The sequence below is a fragment of the Cinclus cinclus genome, chromosome Z, assembly GCF_963662255.1.
Source record: "Cinclus cinclus chromosome Z, bCinCin1.1, whole genome shotgun sequence".
NCBI classification, from domain to species: domain Eukaryota; kingdom Metazoa; phylum Chordata; class Aves; order Passeriformes; family Cinclidae; genus Cinclus; species Cinclus cinclus.
Genome location: NC_085084.1, coordinates 83,834,860 through 83,856,748, shown reverse-complemented (window position 1 = coordinate 83,856,748; position 21,889 = coordinate 83,834,860). Strand labels below are relative to the sequence as shown.

At 49.5% G+C, this 21,889-nt stretch overlaps 1 protein-coding gene across 1 annotated transcript in view; it reads left to right on the top strand.

The window, feature by feature from the left end:
• Nucleotides 1-334: 334 nt before the first annotated feature.
• The window catches only part of SMAD7 (SMAD family member 7), a 28,363-nt gene continuing 6,808 nt past the window's right edge, over nucleotides 335-21,889 (top strand). Inside the window, exons 1-4 of the mRNA XM_062513237.1 lie at nucleotides 335-477; nucleotides 610-2,081; nucleotides 2,971-3,024; nucleotides 7,986-8,060. Coding sequence (XP_062369221.1) covers nucleotides 1,571-2,081; nucleotides 2,971-3,024; nucleotides 7,986-8,060 — 640 coding nt within the window. The 5' untranslated portion in view covers nucleotides 335-477; nucleotides 610-1,570. The remainder of the gene's footprint in view (nucleotides 478-609; nucleotides 2,082-2,970; nucleotides 3,025-7,985; nucleotides 8,061-21,889) is intronic.

Sequence of the window (21,889 nt, the reverse complement as noted above, 5' to 3'; positions counted from 1 at the left end):
ATATTTTTTTTTTTTTTTTTCCCCCGGAGCGACACGGTGTCTAGACGCCCACGTGACGGGGCCGGGGCCGGGCCGGGCCGGGCCACTGCGCACTGCGAAGCCGCCGCCGGTGCGGGGGGAGCCGGGGGAGGGCGCAGGCACCGCGCCGGCTCCGCTCCCGCCGCGCCCCGCGCCGCCGCCGCTCCCCCCGCACGCACCCGGGGGAAGGCGGAGGTGCGGGGAGGGCGGCTGACTGCGGAGAGGGGTGGGGGGGGGGAAAGGGGGAGGAAAGAGAAGAGGAAAAAAAAAAAAAAAAAGGGGGGGGGGGGGGGAAAAAAACCAACAAAAAACCAACCACTCCACGAAAGGAGGAGGAGAAGTAGGAGGAGGAGGGGAAGGAAGGCAGGAAGGAGGAGTGAAGAGCAAAAAAAAGGCACCGCGGCAGAGGCGCCGGCAGCAGGGAGAGGGTCGGCGGCCGGCGGGCACCCTCGCACCCATGTAAGCTCCGCCGGGAGCGGCGGGCCCGGCTCGGCCCGGCGCGGCTGCTGGGGAAGACAGGAAGGAAGGGACATAGCCCCACTTTCCCCCTTTTTTTTTTTTTTTCTTTATTTCCTTTCTTTCTCTTCGTAGCAGCCGGATCAAGACTCCGTGTGGATTAAACCTTTGGAAAGAAGGAGGGGAAAAAAAATAAAAGCCCACCCCGAAACCCCCACATCAGGACGACCTGGGCTTTTAAAAAGGGATACAACACTCTGGATGCGCTCGTTCGCCTCTTTTGTGACAGATGCTTAAACCGACGTCCAGACCTTAGGGTTGGTGTTTTGGGGTTTTTATTTTTATTTTTTAAATTTTTTTCTCTTGTTTTTTTTTTTTTTTTTTTTTTAATACCCTATTTAATAGACGCCTTTTTGGCTCGCTCTTTCTGTTTTTGCCTGCTGGCTCTGCCCTGCGCCGCATCCCTGCCGCCGCGCCCGCTCCCCGGCGTGGCGGGTTGATGGGCTCCGCGGCCCCGGGGCGGCCGAGGCTCCTCCGCGGCTCGGTCCGAGCTCCGCACCCGCGCACGGCGGCGCGGCGCCGGCAGCCCCCGCCCGCCTGCCCCCGCCACGAGCGCCGCGGGCTCTAGACGGGGATTTTTTTCCATTTTTCTTCGCTTTTTCGGGCAAAACCGGAGCGAGCGACGACTCTCTCCCTTCCCTCCCCACCCAACCTTTATATTTTCTTTTCCCTCCTTTTTTTTTTGTTTTTTTTCTTTTTTTCCCTTAATTTTTAAAATTTTCTCGGTTTTGGTTTTTGGTTTTTTGTGTTTTGTGTTTTGGTTTTTATTTTTTTTAATTTTTTTTTTTTTTCCTTCTCAGTTCGGTTTTTCTGTAAATTCTCTCGCAGCGGGCGGAGGCGCTGCCGGCGCATCCCCCCGCGGGAGGCGGTGGGACCCGCGGCCCCAGCGCGGAGACTGGCGCATGCCACAGCCCGCCTCGGCTCCGCTGCCCCCCGCCGCTGCCCCCCGCTGCCGCCGCATCCCGCCTGCCGGCCCCTTCATGCTCGGCGGACGACATGCCCGTTTTGTAGCCGGGGGCCCCTCCTCTCGTCCCGCATGTTCAGGACCAAACGCTCGGTGCTCGTCCGGCGGCTCTGGCGGAGCCGCGCGCCCGGCGGCGAGGAGGAGGAGGAGGCGGCGGCGGGCGAGCCCGGCGCGGCGGCGGCGGTGGCCGAGCCCCGGGCGCACTTGGGCGGGGGGCGCGGGTGCTGCCCGGGCAAGGCTGGCCGCGGCGGGCGGGCGGCGGCGGGCGCGGAGGCGGAACTGAAGGCGCTGACCCACGCCGTGCTGAAGCGGCTGAAGGAGCGGCAGCTGGAGGGGCTGCTGCACGCCGTGGAGTCCCGCGGCGGGGCGCGGACCCCCTGCTTGCTGCTGCCCGCCAAGGCCGACTCGCGGCTGGGCCAGCACTGGTACCCGCTGCCCGTGCTGCTCTGCAAGGTGTTCCGCTGGCCCGACCTCCGCCACTGCTCCGAAGTGAAGCGGTTATGTTGCTGTGAATCCTACGGCAAGGCTCACTCCGAGCTCGTCTGCTGCAACCCGCACCACCTCAGCCGGCTCTGCGAGCTAGGTACGGCGGCGGAGGATGGCAGGGGATGCGGGAGGGGCTGGAGGGGTTAGAGGTGTGCAGGGCTTGGAGAGATGTGGGAATACAGGGGAATGGAGGGCGCACAAGGTTGCTGGGGATTCAGGCGTGCTGGGGCTGGAGGGCATGCAAGAGATGAAGGGGATGCAGCGGTGCTGGGCTGAAGGTGTGCAGGGGATGGACGGGATACAGTGCTGTGAGGAATGGAGAGGATGGGGTGTAGGGGTTAGAGAGAATGCAGGGGTGCAGGGGCTGGAGTTGTGCAGGTCTTGGAGGGGATGCAGAGAATGCCTGTATGGAGGGGATACAGGGGTACGTGGATGCAGCCCCACTCGCGTCCCGGCCCACAAAAGTTTTTTTTTTTTTTTTTCCCCATCTGGAGAAAAGAAACAAAACAAAACCAGCCCACAACGAACAACAAAACCCAGAACGCGCACAAAAACTTTCCATTGCCGCGGTCTATGTGTATTTCCTTTTGTATTTCGGGGAGGGGGCGATGCCTCCACCTCCGGGACCCCCTCCCGTCCCCTCCCGGGGGCCCCGGCGCTGCCTCCCCGCCGTCCCCGCGCGGTGCCGGGGGATTAAGGGCCGGGCGGCCCCGGCTCTGCCGCGGCTCCGCCGAGCCAAGGAGGCCCCGATCAGACAGCCCGAGCGGCAGATAGCAGGGAGACTGGCGCCAGACGGCCCCTTTTGTTTATCTGACAGCTAAATATCAAGGCAATCACCGCCTCGCTGCCCTGCCTCCAACCCCCAGAGCTAAGACAAACAGTTTTGCTAAAAGAATGCCACTGTTATCATAAGTTCCTATCTTTTTTCTTTTTTTTTCCTTTCTCGTGGCTCTGCCTTTATTTTCTCTGTACTTCTCTAATTCCAGAGTCTCCCCCTCCACCCTACTCCAGATATCCAATGGATTTTCTCAAACCAACTGGTAAGTAGACTTTTTTCAATGCAAGTGTAAGAGATAAAAAATGGCAAAACAGCCCCTTTATCAGGGAAAACAGTCTCCTGCCTTTGTCATGCTTTTTGCTTTCGGCTTGCTTGTGTGCTTCTGTGCCTCCTGCTACCCCTCTAAGAATTAACATGTTATTTATCTGAGCCACCTTGTGCACAAAGTAGGATTTTAAAACTGGCAGGAAACTTCAGGAGGGATTGCAGTGCAGCGCAGGCAAGCCTGTGCTGCTTGAGTCAGCCAGGAAAACCGTAGGCTCCAGTTGGAAATGGCAGAGCTTCTGCACCCCTGGGTGAATTTTTAGGGATTTAGGTTGGGATCCAGCACAACGTCTCCCCGATGCTTGGGAGTCCCGGTGAACCTTGACAGATGGACTAGTTGGTTAGAAATCTCTCTGAGTTCTATAGGAACCTAATCCTACCTCATCAGGTTGGGGGAAAAAAAATGGGAAAATAGTTTGAAAAGTTATTTTTTTAACCTTTTTAGAATGTGAATTTCTTAGCACCACCGTTCATGCCTGTTGCTTGTAACTGAATGTCAGGATGCCAGGGGAGAAGCCCATTTGAGGCTGGCACCAGCTCTTTTGCGGTTGTCTGCATAAACTCTTGGTTGGCAGCGAGCTCTCCGGGTGTGAGATAAATGAGGCTGGGAGAAGGAGGAGAGGTGGGGAGAGTTGGAAACAAGGGGAGCTCGGGAGGAGCAGCTCCTGGCTTCCTGAGGGTCAGTGGCTCTGGAGTGGGCTGGAGCACGGTGGTCTCTGTGGTTGCGGTCGTGGCAGGCATGGCACTGCAGGGTGGTAAAGGTAGATGTGTAGATATTCCTGAAGAACAGTATCAGGTTGTTTGGTTGGGGTTTTTTGGCCAAAAGAATAGTGTCTGTGAAATTACCTCTCTCCAGGGTCTCAGGGCTAAAAGAAACTCCAGCCTTGTGGCTGCTCTGGTGGGGTCTCATCCTGCCAGCTACTCCCTTGGAGGCTGGACTGTTGTTTTCCCCCTCTGCAAACTCTTTGGGAGCACTAATAGTCTTTTTTTGCTTTGTGGAAATAAACAAAGCTGTTTAACAAACAATTGGTTTGCAAAGCATGAACTATCTTGCCTTGGTTTGAAAAAAATGGGAGATAAGGGTTCATGAATGAAAGAGGGACATCGGGAGTAGGTTCAACATCCTGAGCATGTGCTGGGAGGCAGAAAGGTTGTTCTGAGAGTCTGCTGGGTCGTGAAGTTTTGTGGGTTTCACATAATTTTCACTGCATCCCTGCAGTGGTCCCCCAAAAGTTCCTATTTTTGCCTTTATGGTTTTCTCTGCACTCATTGATGATCCTGGCATGGGATGCAAACGGGTTTGGAGCTGCAGGAGAGAAGGGTTAAAGCTTGGTTTTGGTTTCCTGTAAAGATGTCAGGATAAAATCTATTAGCAGGACTTAAACATCCAATCTGCCTCTGCCAGGATCTCATTTTCAGTTAGCCGAATGATACATTTATTCATTAGCAAGTGTTGACATAAGGTAGCAAAATGTGTGTAAACAGAAAAGCCGCAGAACATGAATGTACCATTTCGAAAGGAAAAGTTATTCCTATCGGCCAATAGGAAGTGATTAACGCTGCCCATCGGAAACACAGAAACAACTGGGTTACTCACCAAAAAGTCCTCCTTTTTTTTCCTTTTTGAAAGAAAAATCCACTTGGCAGCTGAGCTCTGACTAACGGGGCTGTGACAGGCACCAGTGGAGCCTGGAAGTCTGTGGTGGCAGGTGTGTTTTGCAAGCTCAGGGTTTTTATCAGCATTTCCTCTGCAGGAGGGCTGAGGGTTTCCCATCCCAGCCTCGGTGCCATCTCCTGTGTAGAGAACTGTGGGAAGGTGTGAAGATATTTTACCTGGCTGATGCCCATCAACCATCTTCTCACCTGGGACCTTGGGTGGGAACAGTCCCTTTGTTTAGCTTCTGCCAGTGGAGCTGGGAATGTGCATCCAGCAGGTGACTTCTGCTTTTCCATGAAGCATGATAGTGGTGGTAAAAGTTTTTTTCAGTGTTTAATGTCACGTCTTGTGAGTGCTTCATATGGAGAGCCAGGCAGATAATAAACCTGGACTGGTGTGGACTCTGGCAAGGGTCGCTAGATCAGAGAATCAAAAACCAGTTTGTGTTGGAAGGGACACCTAGTCCAACCCTCCTGCAATGAGCAGGAACATCTTCAACTAGACTAGGTTGCTTTGAGTCCCATCCAGCCTGACCTTGAATGTTTCTGGGGTGGGGGAATCTACCATCTCTCTGGGCAGCCTGTGCCAGTGCCTCACCACCACCATCATTAACAATTTCTTTCTTCAATCTCATCTGAATCTCTCTGCTCTTATTGTTTAAAACCCTTAACTGGTGGAGATTAAATTGGTTTTTCTGGAGGTGATGGAGGCTGAGACAAGCTGTATCACAGACTGGAGGAAAGCAGGGATGGATAAGGAGCTGGTAATCTGCTGCAGGCACTGGAATGCCACAGCAGGCTGTGTTGGTAGGATAGATCTGTTATTTGTGTACTTGTTGTAGAACAGAAAGCTCTGCCCTTGATGGCTGAGTTACCTGAGGGAAGGCTGTGGGTCAGCCTGGCTTGGTCATTCCCAGAATGGTTTGGGTTGGAACGACCTTAAAACTCATCTCGCTCCAACCTCCTACCTTGGGCAGGGACATTTTCCACTCAACCAGGCTGCTCCAAACCACTTCCAGCCTGGTCTTGGACAACTCCAGGGATGGGCAGGACTTTTATCAAGGAGAGGATTTTCCCTCTTCCTCACACGGGATGTTGGCAGGGATGGATGATGGAGGTGTGTGAGCACTCAGAATTCCTGATGTCCCTGCTGGAGCTGCCGTTTGCAGCTGTGCTGAAAGTGAGGTGGATATTAGTGCCCTCAAATAACCCAGGCAGGTTTTTGACTAAGCTTTAAGTGGGACAAGGGGTTGCAAGTGACTGTGTTGTGCTCCTGCATGACTGGACCTGGTGGTGCGGGTGTGTGAGAGCTCAGGAAACTCACTGAGATGTCCCTGCGGGGCCGAATGCCCTCCTGTGGTGTCAGCTTTCAGGGGAGCTGGAGGTTTGGCAGCTCCCAGGAGCTATTTGACACCTTGCAAGGTTGGGCTGGTGGCCACAAGGAATAATGGTGTGTCTCCGCAATGGTTTTGTGCTGTGGGAAGGCAGAGTTGGGAGGAGATTGATGCAAGACAGGCTTGGACTAAGCTAATCCTGCGACTTCTCTGGTGCTGAAGGTAAAACCAGCCCCAGTGACCCCTCCTAAGGAGAGCCCTGGGCAGCTCTGTGGACTGCAGGAAGAGTGCAACAATTGATCCAGGCACACACAGGGCAAGGGTTCTGCCTTTGGGCTGGTCCCAGGAGGTTGGTCTAGAGTTGAGCTGCGCCAGCTCTGTGTTTTGGAAAGGGACTTCAGGGGGTCATTCGTGGATGAGGGGAATGGTCTTTTGGGTGGTGAGACACAGGAAGGGAGCTGAGGAAGAAGTGTGGAAGCACATCCCCCCATTTGCTAGGGCTGTGTATTTGAAGTTTGGATAGGATTCTGTCCTGTCTGATGTGGTGACAGATACTGGTCACTTAGGATCTCTTGAGCAAGGCAACATGGAAAGGATCAAGTATGCCCCTTTTCCACAGGCACTCCTCAGAGAGCTGTAGTTGCAGGCACAGGGAGCCCATGGCAGGGCAGAGTGGCCCAGCCTGTGCTCAGACAGCATCTATAGCTCAAGCAGTTGAAGCCATCCCAGGGGAATGACAGGGGAATCTCCTGTCTGGACTAGAAGGGGTTAAACAAAAAGTAAAACCCAATTTCTTTAAAGCATAGAAAGCACGACAAGGCATTTAGAGAGCGTATCATATACAGTATTTCACAAGTAAGTCTATTTCCTGTCTCCCCTATTGTTTTCAGTTTGATTAAGTATATCCTGTTAAACTGTATATTCCTGTTAGGGCTTTTACTTTACTCTGATAAAATGAGGTTATGCAGACAGGAATTTCTTATTCACTGGTATTTCAGGGGTGGGATCTGGCAGAACTGCTTTATCAGTAAGGAGAAAATCATCTTGGCTCTCCTGGTGGTGGTGGTGACCCTTGCTTTGGAATACAGATGCGAGTGAAGTGAGGGCATAGGGAGACCAGATTTGGTGAAACCCAAAGTCCCTGAAGACCAGAAGTTTGCATGAACTTCACAGGTCTTCTCAGGCTTGTTCTTCAGCTTGTGGTCCCACATGGTAATGATCAAAAGGTCGGAGTTGGCCTGTAGGACCAGGAGATTGGTGTTGGATTCTGACTGTTGTCACTTGGAAGAGCGCAGGCTTAGGACAGAGAGGTCCAAACCTTGATCTCCATCACTTGCATGCATTGGGAGAAGCATCTAATGGAGCAACCTGTCTTACCCTGCCCTTTGGTGGTGCACAGAGGAGTAGGTCCAGTCACCCAGGAGGTGGCAATAAGGTCTGCCAGCAGCTGGTGGTGACAAAAATTGAGCAGAGTACCACAAACTCAGCCCTTTCACTGCAAAAGGGCAGCAATGAGATGTTTCCCTTTCAGTTCCCATTTTGGTGAGTTACAGGTTTTGGCTAAATTGGGTGCACAAAGCTACGATTTAAGCATTTTTGGAAGCTTGCTTACATCAGAATGGCGACGACCTTGATCTCCTTAGCTGGTGACTTGTCCAGAGAAGTGGCAGCCAGCCTGTAATTTCTGCTGGTCTATAATCAGCGCTGGCTGGCAATGAAGCACAGCATTGACTGAGACAACGAGTTAGGGTGGATGCTTCTTGATGAACTACTGTCTCTGCACGGACAATTAGTAATTGCTTCCTGCTAAGCCCTTTGGAATGTGTGCTCTGCTTGGGGCGATGCTGGGAGCCTGCAAAGAACCACCTATATACTGACTTTTTTTTTTTTTCCCCCCCTTCTGCTCCAGCAGATTGTCCAGACTCTGTGCCTTCCTCCACTGAAACAGGGGGAACTAATTGTCTAGCCCCTGGGGGGCTCTCAGGTAAGACATTTCTTGTTGCCCTTGATCTTGGCTGTGGGTCGGGTTGTGTTGGTGGAGGGTCCTGACAAAAGGCGAAGTGATGCTGGGGGAGTTTTGGGAATGCACATCACTGAGAAGGTCATGCTCAGAGGGCGAGCTGGGTTTTACTTCAGTAGCAGCTGTGTACCTGTTTGTGCAGAGGATGTGTTGAAATCCCAAACAAGGTTCTCCATCCCTGAAGGCTTCTGTTTCCTTTGGATTCCAGCCTTATGCTCCATTCATTTTTGGGCTAAGGCAGGAACAATTCAAAGGAATGAGGCAGGGGAAGGCTAAGCAATTCAAAACCTGTTCATTCTGGTATGTGGGTTATGGCAGCAGGTGCAGTCGTACCTTAAAGAAGGATGTGGTGTCAAATCCTTGACTTGGTGGTGGGTGCATCTCTTGTCTCTGGGGTGAGAGCCCTGATCAGATTTTGCTCCTGTTGAGGTCACCATCATCCCCCATCTGATACACAAGGCTCCTGGTGCCTGGGGAGGAAAGGTGGCCTGTTTTTTTGGTAGAGGATGTTGCAGAGAGAATTGATGATGCTTTTGTATCCCTTCCTAATATATAGTCAATGATTTCCATTGTTTTCCTATTTGCCATCCTCTTCAGCCTCCAGTTGCTTTTACAGTATGGAGGCTTGTAAAGTAGTTTCTCCACCCCTGCTGGAGTTTGCATAGAGACCTAGAGTGGTTTGGGTTGGAAAGGACCTTATGACGGTCATCTAGTCCAACTCCCAACCCCGTTTCCAAGGTGTGATGTCTCCAGCACCTCATCTCCCACCCCAGACTGGCCACCTCAGTGTCTCTACCAGGATTAAAGTGTCTGAAACCATGTACCTGCAGGTACTGGCTGATGTTTGAAGGTGCTTACCTTTCTGGGGATGTGTCCTTGATTTATGATTTATTCATCACTCTGAAACTGGAATTGAGAATTAGGTTGGTGGCGGCTACATGCGCATGCATCTGCCCCTGCCTCTCTCCAGGAACTGCGTTTGGTGTGGATGTGATGTCTTTAAGTGAGCCTTGTTTGTTTTTCTTTGGGTGTAATATATACCCTGTCTGTTATTTGAGAGGGGAGCATATTGTTTGTTCAAAGGCCCTAATGAAAATTAATCAAACGAAGGGGGAGAGGGAACAGGAAAACTTGTTGCTGTGTGTTTCGTTTTTTTTTTTTCTCAAGGCAGAAGGATTTGTGTTTTCTTAAAAATTTTTTTACTGTTGAAGCTTATAGCTTCAGGGAATAAAAAAAAAGGGTCTGTGGAAAGAAAAAAGACAAGAAGCAAAACAACACAATAAGTATGTTGTTAGATCTTTTTTTCCTTTTTTTTTTCTTCCTTTTTCCTCCTGAAATACACCCTTTGCAGAGGGGAGGAGAGAGTTCAGTTCCACAGGATACCACATGAAATAAGCAGAGGAAGTACTTGCTTTTAAAAGGGGGCTTTCTGTAAGGTTCAGCCTATTGATAACATCTCGTCTGGCAGCTCTGCTCCCGAAGGGAAGGCAGGAGGTGGGGGCTTGGGCTGCAGGAAATAACATGGCTCGTTCCTGGTGCCTCCCAAAGGGCCGCGGGAAGGGGACCCCTAGCTCCTTAATTGAGCTTCTTCCCCAAATGAAAGCACATTTCCACCTGAAAGTACATTTTAAACTTACTTTATTCTATTGTTACTATTTCATTGGATTAGATTTTTTTTTTTTCTTATTTTCTCTCCCTTATCAAAGGTTTCCCCCCTCCCCAAGCCTGGAAACAGAACCTTTTTACAATCATTAACCACTCTTTTTTCCTCCCCAAATGTAATTGTAGCCATTTAGTTTAATGAGGAGCTGATAGGAGAGTTGACTCTTGAAGGGATATGGTTAGCTACCCAAGCCCTGAAACAAAGCCGAATGCCTCCACATGAAAGAGCATTTGTTTTGAATTTGCTCTGATTTACTGGCATCTCCCTTCCGCATGCAGAAGTGCAGTGCTGAAAATTCCCAACTGGAGAGACCCAGTCAAGAAAGGAAAATAAACGCACTTTGGAGCAATCCTCCAAAGCTCACTTTCTCCTCCTTTTTTTCCCTACCCCTCCTGCATATTTTAGTTAGCAGAAGAGTGTGTTTGAAGAGGGCTTTAATGGGTTATTGGTAGGGTACATGGCCAATGCTTTGCCGTGGTCTTATCTGTGTTTGGGCAGATAGGGATGGGTGATGCTGGGTGGAGAATCCAGCATCCCTCATCCCCTGCAGACCTGTATGGTGTTGGATTTGCAGCTCCTTGATGAAAGGATGGCTTAAGAAAAGGTGTGTGTGGGGGAAATAATTACTGTGGTAATTTGGAAACTGGAATGGGTGTGTGAGGAAAAAGGCATCACAGGTGGTTGTTGTTGGTGGTGGGATCCTGCAGCACTGCAGCCTTTGGTCATTAGTGATGTGTGGTGGATGCTGGTGTAGCAGCAGGGCCAGTAGACCTGCTATGCTGTCTTGAAGAGGAGGATTTGGCAAGAAAGATCACTCTCAGTGCTGAGAATTTGGGAATGGGGCCAGCCTGGGGTTCACGGCCACTGTGGCAGGGGAATGCATGGAGGAGTTGAGAGGATGGTGGCAAGGGGAGCACTGAAGGGGCTCAAAGTGAGCATCCTTGCGGCTCTCCCTGAGGAGCCTTTGATGAGGAGGAGTCTCAGATCAGCCACTGCTGGGGTCTGTCTCGTACTGGGGCTGCAGGCAGTTGTGTTGATGGAAACCAGAGGCTCTGGAGGATGTGTGGCGGGGGGAGCGGTGCAGCTGGGGGATGTATGGGGAGTGTTTCCCCCTTGCAATAACTACTCTGAGCTGCTCTGTCCCTCCCTCCCTCCTCTTTCTGTTCTCCTTTGTCACCCAGGGCTGCAAACCCTGGGTAGTCCTTCACACCATGCTGGTGTCCTCTCCTCATCCCACCTCTGCTGTCTTCCCCAGCCATCCCATTCTCTGGCTGTTGTACCGCTTGCTTTCTCCTAGGCACTGGCTCTCACTTCTGTATTCTTGGCTTTATTTATTTTCTTATATAATCTTTATTTTTATCAGTGGTCAGCCTGTGGGTAGGTCAGGACTCCTTGCTCACGTTTTCACTGACATGGTTGTGTTCAGGTATTAGTAGCCAGATCTTTTCTGTCTTCAGTGTGGTTAAAAAGCAGAAATATCCCATTGGAGATAAAAATAATTCTGGTAAATAGGAGACAGAGGGTGGTTTTCCTGTATTTTGAGCTGACTTGTTCTCAGCATATGTGTTTGGTTGTGACTTCTTTCAAACAAGCAAAGCCATGCTTGGAGAGCCTGGAGGTGGCTGGCCCGTGGTTTGGCGGTATGAGGTTGGTGGGAGCAAAATTCCTCTGTGACCCATGGAGAAGCCCTGCTCCAAGAGTAGAAGTGAGCTATCTGGTGGAGTTTAGTGTTGGGTCCCCATGGATTGTGATCCACCATCCATGGACATGTCTGTCCTGACCCATGTGTGGCATGGGGCTGGTGTGTCTCAGCTGGTGGCAGGTTGTGGTGTCCACAGTGGGTGAGGAGGTGGCTCTCCAGCAGGACAGGTGAACAGTTCTGGATCTGCTAGCAAAGAAAAGCTCTCAAGAAGTCCAGAGCTTGCCCACAGAGAGGAGGGAGAGCAAGTTGAGCTGGCTTTTGTGCTCACTACATCCACTGCCTTTTTATAGAGGTTGTTCCTAAAACATCAAACCTGAGAGGCCATCCAGATTTTGGGCCAATTCTGCTGATTTGTCCAAACTCTGGAAGCACCTCAGGATCTCCTAGAGCCAGTGGATATTGAGTGATGATGTATGGTGGGTGCTGGATCAAGGTTCTGCAAGTCTTGAGGCTGGGAAACCAGTAAGGCTCTTCTGCAGCAGGCACAGACTCAGTTTCTCCCTCCCAGCTCCACACCAAAAACACAGGGAAAAGACTTCCCCAGGCTGGAAGAGCATTGGCATCGTTCCCTACTCTGGCTTTCTGTGCTGTGGGACCTTGTCTGGTTTAAGGAACCTCTTGGCTGACTGACATTTCATTCCAAAATTGCGGGCAAGCCGGGAATGTTTCACTATGCCTCTGATCCGTGCTGGTATCTGCTCAAAGGGGAAGAAGCACCTTGTCCAAATCCGGAGATATTTGCCCCCCAAAGCGGCTTCCCGTTGCTCTCCCCTTGCCCATGTAAACAGGATCCTGTGCTGTTTCTCCGCCAGAGCCCTGCCTGTGTTTTCCCGTTCCCCCTACTTCCACCTCCCTCCCCCACGGAGTTTATAACCTCCTGTGAAATGCCTTTATTTACGAATTGGCATCCTATTATAATCTGAAATTGAGACATCTTCCTGTGGAACTAGGATTGTATATTTGTCCCAGGGATAAACAATTGCTTGGGATTTTTTTTTTTTCTTTAAGTCACTTATTTTTGGTTTATTTTTGAGCTTACGTCGTTTTAATATTTTTTAATTTGCTTTGAGCGTCGCAGGGCGTTGCACCCTTTCCTTCCCAGCCTTGCTGGGAGACGTGACCCCCTGCTCCTTGCTTACCTAAAAAACCACAGTCCCGTCCTGGAAAGGACAAGGTTATCAGGGGTTAATGCCAGGATGACAGCACTGGAGCCTCTGGAGCAGAGCAGGCTGCCTGCCAGACTAGGAGCCTCCCGGCTCGCCTCGCACATCATCTGACCGTGGCCGACTGGGAGGAGGGAGCTGGTGCTTGGCACCGACCCCGGGCTCTTGGCTCGGCCACCCGCTCCAGTTCCTTCAAGCCCCGTGAGGGCTCTTTTTTTTTTTTTTTTTCTTTTCCAAGGGGGTCCTCACCCTGTGGGGACCCCCCTGGGACACAGCTGGGATCCTCCTCCAAGCCTCGAGGCGTTTCGCCGATTAAAGTCCTTCCAAAGCAAATAGAATCCATTTAATAATTACTTTTAAGTGCTCTAGAGCCTCTTGAGCCTTTCCTAGATACTCTTCTACAATGTGTTTTTAAAAAGAAATGATAGCAGAGGTGCTGCCCCCATTAGATAGTTTCAATCCATACCTGCACAGCTTCATTAAACCCATTTTGCCAGACACCAGTAGATTTTCCAGCCAAACGGTGCCTTTTGTAACAGCTGATGACAGAATGCAGGAGACCCCAGAATCAGCAAGTCCATCACAGTGGGGATGGCAGTGGGAACAGTGATGGGGTCACCTGTGTTTCATCTGACAACCTGGCACTTTTTAGGGGAAGAATGAGGCCAGGAAGGTGAATTTTGGAAGTTGAATGTCGGTTCAAACCGTGCTCTGCTTTGCAGTAGCTGTTCCGATGAGCAACTTGATCACTGGGGACATTTAAAACTCGATGTGACAAAAACACTCGTAGAGGAGCAGCCCCGGGCTGGCAGGGATGCGGGCTGCATCGTTTCCATCCCCACTGTCTGCCAGTGGGTATCACTTACACTAAAGGAACCAGTAACATTAGCCACATGCATTTGCCTGCCACGGGCATGGGGGGATGCCTGTTTCCAGCCACGGTGGCCAACACACTGCTGGCTTACAACGGGGTGCAGCGTGTTTTAGGGTGCCCAGGAGAAAAGTCATGCCTAAGGGACCCCGTCCCCAGCCCTAGCTGTGCCCCAGCAGGGCGACAGGCTGGGCAGTGGGTGGGTGCCAACCCCTCTGCTGTCCCCCGCCAGCGTGAATGACCCACGCTGCAGCCTGGCCGCCTGCCTACTGTCACAAAGGAGCTTCCTTCCCAGTTTATTTTCAGCGCTGGGATATTATTAACCGCTGAGGCACAGCCTCTGTTCTAACCACCCTCGCTTTTTGCCTAAATCACTTTGTTTTCGCCCGCCGTTGGCGTTCCGGGGCTGCCGGCTCGGCCGCGGTACCGCCGCGGTACCGGCTGCGTCACAGCTGCTGTTGAGGAACAGAGGGCACGGAGGAGCCTGATCCTGCACGGGGCTGAGGGCAGGCAAGGGAAGGAGCTTGGCGGCTCACAGGATTTCCGCCTGCTGTCTTTGGATTAGCCCCTGGGTTTACTTTCTTCTTTTTTTTTTTTCCTCCTCTATTCTTCTTTTAAATAATGCAACGTCTTGGGTGTTGCTGCCTGCCTCTTCTCTGCAAGTTATTATACTTTATTTCTGGGTTGGCTTTTTTTTTTCCCTGGCCTTTTTCCTTCCATTTTCTTTTCTTGTTTTCCTTCTTTTTTCTTCTTTTTCTTCCCCGTTTTTTCTTCTTTTTCTCCCTTATCTTCTTCCTTTTCCCCCTTCTCCTCCTTAATTTTCTCCTTCTCCTTTTTTCCTTTTTCTATTTTCCTTCTTTTTTCTTCGTCTACTAGTTTTCTTTCTTCTTCCTGTTTTCCATCTCCTTGTTTCCCTTCTCTGATTTTCCTGCTTAATGAAAGAAAAGAGCTTTTCTGGGCAAGCATTGCAGGGATTTTCCATCCCCATCCAGGGCAGGGTGAGGGCTTGGATCCCCTGTGCACAGACCTGCTGCCACCCTTGGGGGGGTCTTTGCCCATGGGTTCAAGTCATCAGTTCCAAAAAACGTTTTCCAAGGTGTTTTGTGCTGCTGGGGATGTGATGTGGTGTTTGCTAATAGGTAGCAAACTCTCATTTCTTTCTATTTCTCTTTTTTATTTTTCCCATTTTTTTTCCCTTCCCTTTTTTGGGTTGCCATTTAAATGCATGATGATAACTTTCACCCTGTTAATTAACAGGAAACATTGGGACAAGACAGGAAATTACATCAGCCTTCTATGAGGAAAGAGCCAAGAAAAAAATGCAAGAAAACATAGTTATTAGTGAAAGGAAAGAAAGTGCCCAGGGAGGGAAAAGAAAGAAAAGGAGAAAAAAGGAGGAAAAAACACCATTTCATAGGCCCTGCTTTTCCAAGGCAGGCTGCTCCAGTACTTGATTTTATTTTTATTATGTTGAAAAATATTTGACTAGCAGGGTCACCTTTGCTTGAGCGGACGGTCCAGCTTCCAGAGGAATTTTTTATTTTTTTTGATTTTCATGCTTTTTCTCAGCTTCCTTCCCCAAACTGTGAGGCCTAGGAAGCTCTTGGCTGGGAGACTAATTTTGGTTTGGCTGCTCAGCCCTTCAAATTGGTCCCCACCCAGTGTCATTATCTTGGTTTTAACTTGCAAGGGGGAAAAAAAAAACAACAAAAAAGGAAAAAAAAAAAAAACAAAAAAACAACCCCAACCAACAAAAAACCACCCTGTAAGAGCTGGCTCAGCCCTTCTCTACCCTTTTAACCTCACTACATAAAAAACCTACTGGCTTCAACCTCCCTGTTTGGGTTGTGCTGGCAGTGCTGAAGTTGCAGGAGGTCCTGGTGATGCTCCCCTGTGTGTGATGACCTGTGCCTGGCTCTGTGGCCATTCCTCACCCTCCCTTAAGTGGGATCCTTGTTGGAGTGCTGGGGTTTGGTGTGCCAGCTTTGGGGTGAAGTCCTGGCTCCCGTGACTTTTCCCTGAGCATGTGGAAAGGAAAATATTGGCATTAAAGGAGTAATGAAGTACTGCTTGGGCTCTTAACCCTAGCTGCAAATATGTATCTTATAGATGTACATAGTAAGTGAGACTGTGGATGGTTAAATGTTGAGTAAAATCTATTCCATCTCTATGTGTAGGTTGAATACGTATGGAGATAATTAATTCTATATCTATATAATTATGTAAGATATAGTCTACATATAATGTATATATTCTATAGATATATAAGTTTAATATGTTCAATATATTAATTATGTACTGAATATGTTCTATATCTGTATAGAATTATATATATAATTATACATATATATAATATATATAATAATTACACAGGTTAAAGAAATTTTGTTCATAGAAACCAGAACTTCATCAAGAAGAAGTGACTTTGTGGTGGAGAAAACTGGCCGTTAGGAATGTGGTGGAAATTCAGGTGTGTCACTTTCATAAGTGGTGAGGTTGGCTGTGGATCCAGTAATTTTTTTTTTTTTTTTTTTTTTTTTTTTTGGTGATGGAAGGCCATGGGTCGAATTTATAGGTGATAAAAATTACCAGGCATCACTGCTGAGGAAAAGCCCCCTGCATGGTGGGTAATGCAATATAATAACAGAGGAGTTGAGTGTCTGTTTGCACATTGGTGTGCAAGGTGAGGTTTTGAGTAGAAAAGCAGGGGAAATGGCAAAACAGTCAAGTAATTAAGCCAAGAGTTGAGGTCCTGCTCACCCACGTGGGACAGCTGTCAGTGACCCCACGGCCAGGCTCTGGCAGCACCTTCCCAGGACAGAGTCAATAACTCCATAAAATGCTTCTTCAAGCAGGAATCAAGTAACAGGAGTTTTATTTGGAAAAGGAGCTGGGAGCCTGATGTTACATCATTGCATTTGAACTGATGAATTCATTTTCTTTGGAAGCCAGTCTGAGAGTTTTTAGCTCTCGATAAGGAACAAACCCATAAATCATAAGCAGAGGCCTGTAGTTTTACTGTTCTTTGTCACAGCCAAGCATGGAAAATGTATCCTGGGTGTCAAGAGCATGAAGCCTTGGCTCACCTGAGAGTTGCACTGCAGTTATTTTCTGGAGAAGCTGGTGTGATGCAGGGCTTGCCAAGCCTCAGATTCCCCGGGCTTTATCCTTGCATGAGGATGCTCCCGGGTCTTAGTGATGCCCAAATCCCTTGGGTTTCATCCCCATGGGAGGATGCTGCTGCATCCTAGTGATGCCCAGTTCCCATGGGCTTTGTGCCCATGAGAGGATGCTGCTGGCTGTTGCTGACACTCAAACCCCCTGAGTTTTGTCCCCTTGCGAGGATGCAGCTGGCTGTTGGTGACACTCAAATCCCCTGAGTTTTTTCCCATGGGACAATGCTGCTGGCTGTTGGTGACACCCCAAATCCACCGAGTTTTGTTCTCTTATGAGGATGCTACTGGCTGTTGGTGACAGTCAACCTGGTCATGGTGGGACCTTTTTTTTTTAACCTGTGTGCTGCCAACCTGCCCCGTTTTATAGCCTGGGGCAAACCTCTGCTGGCCTCTGTCTGTGAAAAGGGGGTGCCAGCTCTTCCAGAGCGCCAGGAGGGTTAATTACTTAATGAATATAATATTCTCTATAATTGCTAGGCATTATTAATCCAGAGCAAAGTGAGAGGTGAGGGGAGGGGTGTGTGTGTGCATGGCCAGGCTTGTGAACTCATTCCCAACGCCATCCATCCTGTCTGTCTATCCCTTGGTTGCCCCCTCCCCGGGCTGGTGCTGTCCGTGTGTCCGTCTGTCCATCCCTGGGCGGTGACCCTGGGATATGTATATTCTATGTATGCCGTGCTCTGCCTCCTGCTCTTAGGAATAGGCGTGATTAGATTATGAAGGCAGACAGAAGTAATGATTAACTTTTTCAGTCTGCCTGCTGTCTCCAGTCTGGCGCTGGGTGTTTTTTTTTCCCCCTAAGTAGGCCCTGGCCCCGAGTCGACAGGGTATTAGGTTGTAAAGAAAGCCAGGAGGAATGAAGGCAAGGGAGGGAGGGGAAAAGGGAGGGAGGGAGGGAGGGAGGGAGGGAGGGAGGGGGCCTTTTCCATCGGATCCGGGACTGGAATTTATTGGCAGGAATGCAGTAAATGCTCCAAATGCCAGCCCAGCTAAACAGTTTTCATAATTGTTACGGAGCGGGGCACGACGAACGTGAAAAGGACTTTTGTTCCTACTCTGTTTTTTCCACGGGTTTACATCCCTGCAAGGGAGATGCTGCTCTGGGAAAAGTTGCTGGGGGAAGTGGGCTTTTTAATTTTTTTGGTGTGGGGAGAAACATGTATTTATGTCTGTTTTCAGTCTTCAGGGGAGAATTCTAGGTCAGTGTGCTGCAGAGAGAGGTTTTTTTTTCTTTTCAGTATTGGAATAAGAACAGCAGTGATGCTGCGTTGTGTGTGTGTATAGTGCAGTCGGGGGGAGAAAAATCCTGACGCACATCTGTGTATTAGGTATCCATGTGGAAATCGTAGAGTGCTCTACTTCAGTTTTTATTAAGGTCTTAACAAGGTTTTTAATGTGTAAACCACATGGCTACATGTTGTCAGTGGAGGGTTGTGGCTTTCCTGGAGGCTGTATCCTTATCCTACCCAGGGCATCCCAGGGTGCTGGAGGTGGGGATCCCTGATGGGGATCCACGGTGCTGGTGGCTTCATCCCTGCCTTGCAACAGCTAAGCTTTACTTTTCATTCCAAAAGCTTTTTAAAGTCATTCTCTAAGCCCCCAGCTGGGTGACTGCATTGAGGAGGGCTGTGACCCCAAGGCTGGCATGGCTCAGTGGCCTCTGGTGGCTTCAGCATCTGTGGCATGATTTATCCCAGAAAGGTGATGGGCAGGATGCTGCCACAGGAGCCTCCAGCACAGCTCAAGCCGGGAGAGAGATTCTTGGTGAGCTGTTCTTGGCGAGCTCGTGCTCACATCTGATTTGCATTGCAGTAAGTCAGGAGCCCTTTGTGCACTGGTTTCTCTTTCTCAGAAGGTTTCTGGTTGATATCTGGGTTGGGTATGGGTGGGGAAGAGGTGTGTCCTGGTAGCTGCTGAGCCTGGAGCATGGAGCTGGTTGCTCCTCTCTGGGAGCTGGGGCTGGTACCAGCCCTGAGTCACTTGGAGTTCCCAGGGCAGCATCCCATGAGCGCTGGGCTGTGTTTTCCAGACAAGTCTTTTGGCTGATTTGTTACAAAAGTGAGATTACTACGGGTTGCCTCAAGGGAGGGGAGAAGGTTGGAGATTGCACCTGCACCACCTCCTGAGCCAGCAAGTCCCCACCAGCACAGAACAGCAACAGAGACACATGCAGCAAAAATGGGATTTCTGGGGGTTTCCACATGGATCTGCATGCCCTTGTGATTCTTTGGATAGCCTGGGAGTCTTAAAAACCCCATGGATTTTGGTGGGGCTGCTCTGGAAGGGTCTCACCTCTTGCAGCATCCCGTTGTCCCACCCAAGTGTTGAGTTGGAGTTTGGGGAAGGGATTCCCGTCCTACTGCTTTTTTGAAACAAGGGAAAAGTTTTCCCACACCTTTGAGGGGTGCAGAAGGAGAGGCAGATAAAGAAGGTTCTTTAAATTAAAACTTCAAAAATAATTAGGCTGACTGTATACTAAACAACAGCAAAGAGGCCCATTTACTGTAAATATTATGAATGGATTTGGCTGGCTTCTTCATCCCCACCCATCCTCTAAGGCTTTTCTCTGAGCTGAGTTGAAATTCGGCCTTCAGACAGCACGGTACTCTGTAATTTGCATGGCTGATGAGGCCTGAAGCCTGGTATGGAGGAAACTGGAGTCAGCTGGCTCCTCTAACCACTGGAGACAGGCAGACAGGCATTTTTGGTGTGTGCCTGCATATTTCCACCCCCTCCACCTCACCACCTTGTAGCTCCAGCCTTGCTTGGCTTTTAAAGAGAATGGTCACAAGAAAAAGGTTCTTCTCTTCTAGAGTAGTTTTTAGCTGGGGTAATTGATTAATCACCGTAATTAGACAGTAGCAGTGACTAATAGGATGTTTATGAATCAAATTTCTGGTTTGGTCAACTCCATGAACTCGGCAGTTTCACTTGGGCTCTTTCTCTGCTGTCCTGTAAATGCAGGGGACATGGATCACCCTATATTTTTTAGTAAGTTTTTTAATAATTTTGGAAATTACTCCTGGTCCAGCCTTGGCATCTGCCATAGTGGTATTTGCTCTTGAGTCTCTTTAGCTCTGCAAAAACATGCTTGCAGGGCTTATTTCTGTCTTTCTTTCTGTCTGTCTGTCTTTCTGTCTTTCTCACTTTTTATATTCTTGCTGAATTGATCCTCAGAAAGGTCAGGGCTGGGTTCCAGGTTGGGGGAAGGCTGACTCAGGGCAGCACCAAGCTGGTGTGGGAACCTGAGGGGATGTCCTCAGGGGTGAATCATCTCTACCCACCGTCTCACCTGACCTCATTTTTGTCCTGATTTCACAAGGGGGATTCCCAGCCCCGGGGAAGGTGATGGCAGTTTTTGGTTGGGTCACCTGGGGACTGAGCAAAGCCCTCCTAAACTTTCAGGTCACCATTAATACAAACCTGAACCAAAGCCCTCCATAAATGGGGAAATATGAGACTTCCCCTGATGGCTTCTGCCATATTTTATCCTGATTGACCTCATCAGACGCAATCTCAGTAAACATCAGCAAATTGAAATCTTGTGGTGAAACTTACCATTTATTTTCATGCAAGGTTGACTGATTTTGCAAGCAACAAGGAGCCATTTGAGTGATTGATTGAACAACTTGTTAATAAATTAAAAAAGTAATCTTAAGGCTCTTTAGCCCTCATGACTACCATATATGCTGAGTAATAAGAGCCGTCTAATTAGACATAGACACAAATTTATGGTCTAGCCTGTCAATCCATGGATTAAGGACTGCATAAGTACCTACTGACACGATGGGCTGTAATGGCTTCTAAAGAGATGTTATGGTCTATCATGTCAATAATCCACAGATTAAAGGCTCCTTAAGTAGGTGTTGACGTGACAGACTGTCTCAGCTCTTGGGGGCTCTTGTTCTGGGGAGCTGGAGGAACCCCACGGGCCCCCCAGGGCAGTGCCATCCCTGCAAGAAGATTAGAGTTTATTTCTTCTGCTAACAACAGGAGCTTAACACAGGACTGTGCTGGAAATTGGGCTTTCAGAAACCATCCCAGCCATCAAAAGCAGGGGTTCCTGGCAGAGGTGAAGCCCTTGTGTGCTGGGAGATACAAAAGGTTTGGGTCAAAAACTGCTATGGGTGGAATCTCCAGGCTGCCCACAAACTTTGTTAAAGGCATAAGGCCCCTTTTCTGCAGCAGGATATATACTTTAATGTGGATTTATCCTTTAATTTGGCCTTTTTTCCCCCTTTGCTTTTGCTGAATGAACCTGGAAATCTAGCTTTTCGGTATTTCTCTTTGTTTTGTTTGTTTGTTTATCTATTTGGTTGGTTTTGTTTTGTTTAGTTTTGTTCTCTTCTTCCACCCTGTAAGTCACATGACAGACTAGAAAGGAAGTGAGATTATCCTTTTGAGTGTCCATTTTTCTTTGTTTTGATGAGCACCCTACGCTCTGTGTTCTCCCCACCTTGATGCAATGCCTTTCACTTCTTAAATAAGGAGTCAGGGGGCTGTTGTTCCTGAGACCCTACAAAATCAGCATTTGCCAGTAACAGGAGGGGAAAAACTGCAACTGGAGAAGTCCTGAGGACCCTCCAGAAGAGCATTTAAACCCCCATGAAAATCTCTGGGGCTTGTGTCTCCATCTTTTACATCTCAAAGTGTAGGAGAAGATGAGGGTCATGGAACTGTCCTGGACACACAAATGCCACTTAAGGTCAGCCAAGAGAGATTATCAGGTGCTAGACATGCTGAGCTTGGTCTCAGCCCTGGCCCCAGCCAGACATGCTGTGCTGACACCAGTCCAGCTAATTTTTTTTTAAACACAAATGCCCTCTGTGTGTGCTGGTGGATAAAGGAGGAAGAACTGTAATGTGTTCATCTGCTCCTTGGCAGTACCCATGGTACTTATTTTCCAGCAGAAAGCTCTCTCCTGGAAAGCCAGGCAGGGTTCTCTCCAGGTCTTGGACTCTCCCAACAGCACAAGGACGTGGAGCTGCTGGAGCCAGTCCAGAGGAGGGCACGGAGATGCTCCAGGGCTGGAGCCCCTCTGCTCTGGAGCCAGCCTGGCAGAGCTGGGGGTGCTCAGCTGCACAAGAGAAGGCTCCAGGGAGAGCTCAGAGCCCCTGGCAGGGCCTGAAGGGGCTCCAGGAGAGCTGGACAGGGACTGGGGACAAGTCATGCAGGGACAGGACACGGGCAATGGCTTCCACTGGCAGAGGGCAGGGAT